The sequence below is a fragment of the Triplophysa rosa genome, linkage group LG4, assembly GCF_024868665.1.
Source record: "Triplophysa rosa linkage group LG4, Trosa_1v2, whole genome shotgun sequence".
NCBI classification, from domain to species: domain Eukaryota; kingdom Metazoa; phylum Chordata; class Actinopteri; order Cypriniformes; family Nemacheilidae; genus Triplophysa; species Triplophysa rosa.
The window spans coordinates 6,013,483-6,023,835 of NC_079893.1; the positions used below are offsets into that span (position 1 = coordinate 6,013,483).

A 10,353-nucleotide genomic window follows, 5' to 3' on the forward strand; every position below is an offset into this window, starting at 1 on the left:
TTTAGGGATTTGATTTTTTGAGGGTGTTTATAGACTAAAGAAATGTATGAGCAAAGTACGGGAGTCAATCATGTAGTGCTAAAGATACTCTGTACATCTCGATGATTGACAAAATTTATTGACAAAAGTCACATCCTTGCAAAAATGTCTTTACTACAGTCTACATATCACTACAGTAGCACAAATATCAAAGAAAGAATAGTCAGTTCTATCATATCATCACATATGTATCTTTTTTCATTGTTAGCTTTTCTTTGTTAGCTAACAGTCAGGTAACAGATTTGTTGTTAACTTTACATTTCTATTCATTACATAATTGTACATAATACGATTTACTCAGTTACCACAAAATGATTGTTCACTTGGCACATATTTAAACCGAGTTGTGAGAAATAAACACCTAAATGGCCTATTAACACCAAGACACACTAAGGGGCCATTCACATTTCGTGTCTAAAACCATGCGGAAAACGTGCTGCTTTCTCTTTTTTTTTTCCAGAGCACTATGGTACTTGCGCTCTCCTGGCATCTGCCGTTGCTAAGCAACCATGAGCTGCGCTTGCCTTGAGGACGAGGTTCCGGCAACGGGTAAATGGATTTTTAGTGGGCTGTGCAAAAATATAGATACATGTAACTATCGCAATATATGTTTTTCCGATAGTGTATCGATAGTGATACATCTACTATTTATCTTTTTTTTTTAAATCATGTCATATACATACGATCAAAAGTAAGTGGAAGCGAGCGCATGGCGAAAAATATAAGAACGCTTCGAGCTCTCAGAGCTGATGTGTGGGTGTGCTTTGGTTTTAAAAATAAGTCATGGAGTAATGAGTTATATAAAATAAAGCTGTGCTCATCTGTTCCTCTTCGTTAAACGTTTCTCTGCTCTGGAAAACGTGAATATGATGGTTGATTCATTGTCACATGACCCGTAGTGCGAGCGCAACACTCTGAAAAGTTTAAATATTTCCATCTCGATGCGGCGCCGACGTGCCTATAAAAAAGTGCGACGCTCCTATTTAATACGTGTAATGTGAATGGCCCCTAAGATTTATAAAGATATCAATAAAACTATAACGATATCGATCTGCCGATAACATGTTGATTCTAAACTTGCATGCTGTAGTTTCATTTTAAATGTGTAAGCCTTTTAAATGTTATAGATTTAGATTGGCTATCAATGTTTTAATCATTCATTATCTAGACAAAATCGCTCTTAAAGGGACATTTCACCCAAAAATAAAAATTCTGTCTTTGTTTACTCACCCTAAAGTTGTTCCAAATCTGTACAAATTTCTTTGTTCTGATGAGCACAGATGTTTGGAAGAATGTCAGTAACCAAACAGTTCATGGCCACCATTGACTACCATAGTAGGTTTCTTTGTTCTGTTGAACACAAAAGAAGACATTTTGGAAAATGTAGGAAAGCAAACAGTTCTGGGGCACTATAGACTACCATTGTAATCTTTCCTTCTATGGTTGTCAATGGTGGCCAAGAACTGTTTGGTTTATACAGATTTGAAACAACTCAAGGGAGAGTAAATGATGACATTTTTTTTGTGTGTGAAATGTCCCTTTAAAGTGATGCCAATAATGTTGTCGCTCTGTTCCGTTATCGTTTTAAAACTTTATCTTTACATACTATTCTTATAGTTAAGTTATTGTTCTTGGTGGTAATAGGCCTTGATAAAATAAATGTGAATGAACGTACCACAAAATATAATTTTAGTTTAGATATGCAAATAGAGAATTGCTTATTTACAGTAATATTTCCTCATGTCCCCTGATTAGTAAGCATTATCTTTTTGCATCATTATTAGGCATTGGTCTTCAGGCCACAGCTTATTGTGTTATTTGTTCAGTCCCGTCAACAATAGCCACACTTGAGACTTTCCGGAGAGCTACAACTTCATCACCTTGACAGTAGCGAGAGATGTATTCTCCTGTTCTTTCTGACATTCCTCTTCTTCTTCCTCATCCTCTCCTTCCTCTTCATCCAGTTGAAGGCTTCCAGAAGAAATGCGCATGCGTGCCAGCGGACCAGAACGTACCACTTTGCCCAGTGCTGGGAAGTATGGGTAGAAAGTGTCAGAATCTGAATCACTGTAACTGCTCGTGCCGAGTACGCACAAAGAAGTCGGTCTTTCCGGGAAAGGGGCGGGGCTTAGAGGAAGATAGGTGGGTCTGGTGGGAACGTGGTGTCGTGATAAATGTGGATAATAACCCAGCGGGCGATATTCGGACGCGTAGGCGGCGGCGTTTGAGGCGAGTGTGGGTCTCTGAAATTTGACGTCTGGTTGGCTGGAAGCTCGACGTGGCAAGCCGGTGTGAAAGGTGGAGTCGTCGCTGTAATGGCCCACCTCCACTCTACCCAATTCCAGTTTTCTGTTCATCCCTGCCCTTAACCCTACCCCTCCTCCGGGGTACAATCTGGATTCAGTAAATCCCTGACCGGCGAGGCGGAGCCTTTCCTGATGCTTCAGTAATTGCGGTGATAAGCAAGATGAGGGTAAGGAGGAGTGGCCGATTTGTCCAGGCAAGTATTGCAGAGGCACCGAGTGGTGATGGGTTTGAGAGAGGCGGTCTAGCGACGAGGACGTGTGGTCTTGGAGTAGGTACGGGTGAGCGGCGAGGGGGAAGGTGGGTAGCACTGGGTGGAATTGCAGATGGGGCGTGTTAGGATAGAGGAGAACAAGATGCTGAGCACTGGGAGACAATCGTCTCTTTGCTTTCTGTCTTTGAGCCCCTCCGCCGCGATGCTCCGCTCCTGACGTGGACATGGAGCGAAGTTTAGGCGAGGCAGAATTGCTTGAGAAGGCAGGGTTTCTTGACAAGGGCCTGGATCGCTCTAGCTCATTAGCGAACATAACTTCCACAGCAGATTGGCTACGCTTTGCTACGCAGGTTGGTTCGCTGGGTTGCTCGGCAAAGGTTGAGTCAGGAGGTAGATGGGACTGCTCGTACAGCTGTGTAAAAAAGGGCACAAATTTGAGACAAGGAATCCAAAAAGCTATTTTCAATATGAGCAAGTACGATACCTGCTTGGAGACGTCGGTAAGGATGTCAGGAGAGGATCTGCAATGACGGGCGTCATATTCAGATTTACAATGAGTTCTGAGAAAAAAAACAATGAGAAAAACAAAGCTATAGTCTTTGGTTTGTTGTATTTGTCATATACATTTTCCAGATGTCTTCTATTCATATCACAACAACAAAAAAAAGCTTTACCTTTGAAAAGGCAAATGTTTCTTCTCTCCAGAGCCCACACACTCCATAAGCTGCTTCTGCGTCCTCCCGCTACGGAACAAAACGTTGAAAGTATATCCTCATTCTTATAAACCGACATCTGAAACTTTGTTGAGCAAAGAACATCGCAGCATGTCTAATGTTCTTATTACAAGTATTCTCAAAAGATTGGGGTACGGCAGTTTTGGAAGGTTCAAAGCGTAATGTATTTACACATCTGGGTCTGTGGATCAGATTCACAGTTTGTCCAATCTAAAATCTCGTGTGTGCACTGCTCACCCTCTCTCTCTCTCATACCTGTATCTGAAACTGGATCCTTTGCTGGAGAGAATGGACTTGGGATGTGACTTGGGTTCCTCAGCGAGTCTAAAGAAAGCGTGGTACTCCACGCACAACTTCCAGAACGCCTTATTAACATCTCGGCTGGCCATGGAGAACTCAACAGTGTCCCTTCTTGAAAGCTAGCACAAAAAGATTAGAATAAATGATAGAGACTATTAAACATCCCATGCAATAATAATCTGGGGCCGGATTCACTAATCTGTTCTTAGACAAAATATAAGATTGTTCTTAAGATAAATAATAGGAAGTTCTTAAGAATGTTCGTAAGATCGATTCTCAAACATTTCTTAAAACGTTCTCAAATATTTTCTTAAGAGCAACTTAATTTTTGTCGTAAGAATAAATGAATATGATTACATTCGCTTGCTTGTGTGGTAACTGTATATGTTTATCTATACAATAAACTTTATGTGTGTAACAAGCACATCGCTTTCTTATATAGCATATATATATCAGCATGTGATGTGTTAAACGGCATTTACGATCGCATGTTAGCTAATATGTTATCAAGCGTTAACAAATTTACTTATTATAATACTTTTGTATTAATTACCGTGTTACTACGGCAAAATACTTGTGACCCTCTCCGTTTCGAGTCACTTTGTCCCAGAATAATGTAAAAAGTACTTTTTAATAAGTTTTTATTAATGAAAGCTAAAGTTAGGGAGCTAGACCTTATAATTTATTATATCAAAATAAATATTCCTTAATGGCAAGTAAACGTCAAAATTATGATTCTGGCTCAATACAATACGTGTAAAACAACCAAATAAATGTAAAAAACGTCTTACCTTTTGAGATTTAAGACAACCGTGAGGCTGTCTTAATTTTAAGATGATATTTACAATATTTATGATAGTTTCGAGAATTTGGATCAATCTTTCTCAAGATCAATCTTGAGAAAATTTGTAAGAACTGTCTTAAGAAGTTTTTTGCGGGAATACATAACATTCCTAACTTTTTTCTTAAATTATAATTTGAGAAAAAACATGGCAGAAAAATTGCCTTCTTAAGAATGTTTTGTGAATCTGGCCCCTGTTTCTTAATGAAATCGGTTTGCATCTTAAAAAATTTGATTTTACTACATTTCTGCTAGTTGTTAAAGGACAGTTGACCCAAAAATCAAATTTCTTTCATAATTTATGTGCTTATAACGTGGAATCTACGGTTCCATTGGCCAATCCCTCTGTCCACCACATGTCTCTGTCTCCTCAGCGCCATCACAAGGCCCTAGTGGCAACTCCTAAGCACTTGAGAGACTTCTCGAGCTGTCTTAAATAATTGGGAGAGTAAGAGTAATTCTTAGCTTTAAGAAATTTGGTAAGTTGCTTTTACACTTAAGTTTGGAAGGAGGAGTAAATTTCATAAATTCTCAGTGCTTAAGACTAAAATGGCACTTTAAGAAACTTGATAAATACGGCGCTGATGAAGACAGAGAAAGAAATTTGGAAGAATGTTGGTAACCAAACAGTTCTTTACCACCATTGACTGCCATAGTAGGAAGAATGACATTGGTAGTCAAAATCGGCCCAGAACCGTTTGCTTTTCTACATTCTTCAAAATATCTTCTTTTGTGTTCAACAGAACAAATACATTTACAAAGCTATTTGTCCTACTATGGTAGTAGGCAAAAGGTTGTGATAGAGAAACTCACTTTTTATCTCTGAGGAATATTGTGTGTCTTACCCCAGTCTCAGTGTGGAGTTTGATAAGGAAATGTTTCCTCTTGAAGCTCAGCTTACGGATCTTGGCCCAGCTGAAGGTATTGATCTTTGTATTGCCCTGATAACAGTGATAGATGAGCAATGTTAAAATGTAACATTTTTATTTCATTTACATTTCCATGCATAAATATATATTTTTGCACCTGAAAGACAAGCACTCCCATATGTGTGACGGCGAGGTTGATTCTTATGCCTTCTCCATCATGAGCAGCGTGTGGGCGGATCCCGTACATGTCCATTTTACGAGCGACCTCCAGCAAGTGCACGTCTGATTCAGCAGGAGTGTGACCTCTGACACCCCCCAAAAAAGGCATTGTGGCATTAAGTGTGAAAGTGACCTAACATGGGTTTTGATTTGGCGACCATGTTTCATATTTTTAAGTGACATTTTGTTTAAATTATTTATTCTTTGCATATGTTACATGTGTTTTGTTAGCCTATTTGTTAAAGGAGCAATGTGGCGATTTTAGCGGCATCTAGTGGTGAGGTTGCGAATTGCAACCAGCGGCTCACTCCACCCCTCCCTTTCGAACCCTTACGGCAACTGACACAGGACAAACATGACGTCACGTTTTCGCTTCTTTGTCAAAGGAGATAACGTATTTACGAAACACGCTCATTAGAGCAGTTTGTCTGTTTAGGGCTACTGTAGAAACAACATGGTGAATTCCATGTAAGGGGACCAACAGTGTATGTAGATAGAAATAGCTTATTCGAAGGTAATAAAAAAGGTGTTTATACAGCTCTGAAGACATAGTTATGTATATTATTTTGTATTTCTGAAAATAGATCCTCCAAAAAATTACACACAGCACCTTTAAAGCATTGCAACAGCAGTGGAAAAGGTCATAAATATTTGTTGTTAATCTGAGGATTCTGCCGTACTGGTTACGTGTGCTTTAAACAATTACTATGCTATCTGTGATCGTATTGTTTTCACAGTAGGAACCAAGTACCTGTGTCTGTCTTACCTGTGTTTTTTATGAAAGCGGAGGATTTTGTGGTCCAGATACTCCTGGTTTGGCACATACTGCTTGCTTTCAAGATGATGAGCATCTAATTCCTCGTCATAATCCCCGAGTTCTGCTACAAAGGGGGGCAGAGAGAAATTGATTCTGTGTAAAATAAACAGGAAAAAACCATCTGGATGGAATTTAGTGAGAGTAGTACCTTGCAGTATATAAGAGACCAGCAGGGCGGCGCTGTTGTCATTACAGGTTAGGCTGCCATTCGACAGATCCTGTTTGATCTGAAGGGCAAACAGATACCTGTATAAAAGAGGTATCAGTCAGACTGTACGCACAGCACCTATCGCCATCTATTTGTATCTATCTATCATGTAAAGATGTGCATGGTTTACCTGGTCAAGCTTCTCTGCAGTTGTCCTGGGTCAGGAGGGAAAAACTTCACAATGAAATGAAATGCCACATCACTGGTATCTAGGGTAAGCAAAAGAACTGTATTCAGTCTTACTTGATTTAGCATTAAACATGTTTCATTAAAAAGTCATTACATTTTTCATTAAACATTTTTTTGAAATGTGACATTTCTACGGCCCTATTATTGATGATTTCTAGAGACACTATGCAATATAATTAGCTGTGTTATTTTACATCTGTCTTCTTTATCAAACCCTATCGAACATCTGACCCCACTTCACCCTACTGTAAATTAGGATAGCAAGAAATCTATCAAAAAATAAGCGAGGGGACTCGGTCACAAAATCATCACTGTAAACTTACTCTTGAGCTGTCTAGCCACAGGTTTCAGGAGTTCGAGCCAAACCTGCAGAGCAAAGATTTCCTTTAAATACTTGAAAGAAACAGCCAGCATGTACAGACTAGAATCACGGCAGTTTTTTAACAAACATTGACATTATTTATTGACATCATCGACAGGACTCACATAACTTCCAGTATGGTGACGAAACTCCAGGCCAAAATACTCCTTCTCCAGCAGTTTTAAATGACCACACACCTTATTGAAGAAATCCGAACCGAGAATGTCTCTCTGTGGGAGGATGAACAACACAATGTTGAGGAAAAAGTGTATTTTAACACAGATTTTTGGTTTGTGCTCCATGGCTGAATCTGAGTTTTGGGTGATGATGCAGTCGACTGTAGTGTTGCTGTAAAATTAACTTAAAGGGATGGTTCACCAAAAAATATATAATTCCTTCTTTATTTACTCACCCTTATGTCATTTCAAACCTGTACAGTATGACTTTCTTTCCTTTGCAGAACACAAAAGAAGATATTTTGAAGAACGTTGGTCACCAAACCACATTGGCCACCATTGACTTCCATTGTATGGACACAAAACCACTGAGACATTCCTCAAAGTATCTTCTTTTGTGTTCCACAAAAAAAAGTCATAAACAGGTTTTGAACAACATGAGGGAGAATAAATGATGACAGTTTTTATTTTTGAGTCGACTCGATCAGATTTGGTTCTTACTCCGTCTGTTACTTGATGATGGTGGTAATGAGTCGGCATTGTGATTTCAGCGGAACACGATCGCAAGACAAACTTTCTCTGATAATTGAGTCTCTAGCAAGTCAAATGGATTTATGGGATAGTCAGATGCTCACTGAGTCAGCCTTAAAATACAGGGTTGGTATCTAATGAGTGTGTTTGTGTGGGGATATATATACAGTTTGTGTGCGAGGATGTGTTTCTAAACCCTGTATTTATACTGTGACAGCAGGGAATGGAACCTCACATTATCCCGTCAGAGGGATGGAACATGAGAAGAAGATAGAGAAAGTGTGGAAGAAGCATGAGATAGAGAGGTTACAACACAGACCCCAAAAGTAAAGCAAGAACAAACAACACATCTGTGTTGTAACTTGAAATGCAATCTTTTATGGTTTATTCAGGACTAAATTGGATTTTCAGGCAGATAAATTTACTGCTAATTTTACGTCCGGTGAATACAATCTTCATTGAATTACTCAGACTAGAATTTAATATTGCTGATAAGTTAGTCTTGCTTGCCACAGCAAAACCAGCGGTCATGATGTAAAGATGTTGCTAGGTCATCGCTAGGGTGTGTTGAGTGGTTGCTAGGTGCTGTCCTATGTCAAGGGTCTGAAAAGAGTCTCTGCTCTGGTTCCATATATCTGGTTAACTCATTTTATCGCCTGACGAGCACACGTCTGATGGCTTTAAGTAATATTATTTTTCTCAAAGTCCTAAGCGTCGTTCATGTCTCAAGCGATGCGGTAGGTTTAATAGTTACAGTTAGTGATTTTTACAAAACCCTAAATATGAGCAGTAGTATTAAGAATACTCATTTAAGATCATCTCTTTATAACACGTCATTTTCTCTCTTACCCCTATCTTTATTCTCCTCTCTATTTTTCCTGCCTCTTTTGCTAATTGCATGTTTTGCCCAAGGATGTAGAGAAATTCGGGCATGCTCTATGGAATGAGGCCAAGAGAAGCTGTGTTCAGTGTTAACCATCATATTTACCCTATTCAGACACATATATGCCTCACAGGCACTTCTCTCTCTGTCCCTCTCTCGCCCTTCCCCTTCTCTCTCATTTTATATCTTACCTGCTTTTTACCCCCTCGTCCTGACTGGTACGAGACTGCGGTGCGTAAAAGCAGTCCCTCAGGCACATACACACACAACACCCACCCCCCATGGAGAAGATGCAGCAAGCAGATAATGGGACATAAAATGATGCCCCTTTACAAGCAAAACACAGATGGAGCAAAGTGAGAGAATCTCTCTCTCTCCTCTCTCTCTCTTACACAAACAATGGCAACTAAACATAATTCTGCTGGTCAAAAATTTCTTTTTATGTATTTCTAAAATGAGTTATTTGATTCTAAAAAGAATTAGATATATTCAATTATTTGAAATAATAAGTTATAAATAAAAATTATTGAATGCCCCTAAATTATTATAAATGTAAAGTGCCTGTTTAATTAGATCTATTAATAAAAACAAATGCATTCAAATATATGAAATGTTTAAACACATTTTACACGTTTAAACATATAGTAAGCATAATGGTGACTTGCACTGCACTTCATCTTAACTAAACACTGAAGACAGTGTGAGATGAATATGATTTCTCACCTCCACCTCGAAAACTCTCTCGCTATCGTCCAAGAAGATCACGCGCAAACGCAGTTTCTCATTCTTGCTTTTCTTAATCGCAGCTCTCCTGTTGACAGGTGTCTTCAGCAGCTCGAACTTATCCCCCATGGTATTCTGTCTAAGCAAAAAGCACTCGGTTTTAATTTAAATAAGAGATGACGGGTTCATAAAGTGGGTTATTATCCGTTTGATGGTCTAGCGCAGGAGTTGCGCGCGGCTGTCTCGTGACGACTGTTTACGCATCCTATTCTCAAACCGCGCAGCATCAGCATCACTTCAGATCCGAGCCCAGCGCATCTTACATCACACGCGTTACCAGTAAACTAGAGAAAAAACACAAGTAATAAACACACATACTTACAGTGTTTTATATGCTCCGGACGAATGTTATTGTTTTTGTCAGGAAAACTAAATTGACAAACACTTATCTATCAATCAATCTATTTTTTTCCGTTTTGTATCAAATTGTTTATATATTTCATTGTTATTTATTTTTCTACAGTATTTCCACAATTCGTTTATTGTGAGGGCCCCTTCAAAGGACTCGTATCAGTACTTCAACTCATCAAGTGCGCCACCTTCACCTAAAAAAGGGGGTGCTCTTGAACGTAGGCTAAATAAAAATGAATTAAAGCTAAACAAAATAGATCTCGTAGCTTTTCTCGTCCATTTTTTTTTTGTATAATGGGTTCGTATTCCAGGGAACTAAATATATTGAATGAACGGTACTGCACTTTTGGTTAAAAGCGTCTTTCAAATTGGATTTCTCTGTCAAATATAGGCTATCATTTGGAGGTTAACGCATGTAATGGTTTGACCTGTCATTTGAAAGGCATTGTATACGTTGTAAATGTCCGAGGTTAAAAGTAGAAATCGTTTTAACTTTCACGTGCAAACTGCGGTGCGGAGCGAGTCACGTGACAC

General features: G+C 39.0%; 1 protein-coding gene across 1 annotated transcript; it reads right to left on the bottom strand.

Annotated features, from left to right (window-relative positions):
• Positions 1–72: 72 nt before the first annotated feature.
• On the bottom strand, positions 73–9,671 carry LOC130553270 (FERM domain-containing protein 7). Its single transcript, XM_057332136.1, has 13 exons — positions 9,409–9,671; positions 7,221–7,325; positions 7,058–7,100; positions 6,676–6,754; positions 6,486–6,583; positions 6,287–6,401; positions 5,459–5,606; positions 5,278–5,373; positions 3,547–3,710; positions 3,232–3,300; positions 3,042–3,117; positions 1,920–2,969; positions 73–1,389 (listed from the first exon to the last, which is right to left on the bottom strand). Exons 1-13 carry the CDS (start codon positions 9,535–9,537, stop codon positions 1,351–1,353), a joined length of 2,211 nt encoding a protein of 736 aa, XP_057188119.1. The 5' UTR covers positions 9,538–9,671; the 3' UTR covers positions 73–1,350.
• Positions 9,672–10,353: the final 682 nt, after the last annotated feature.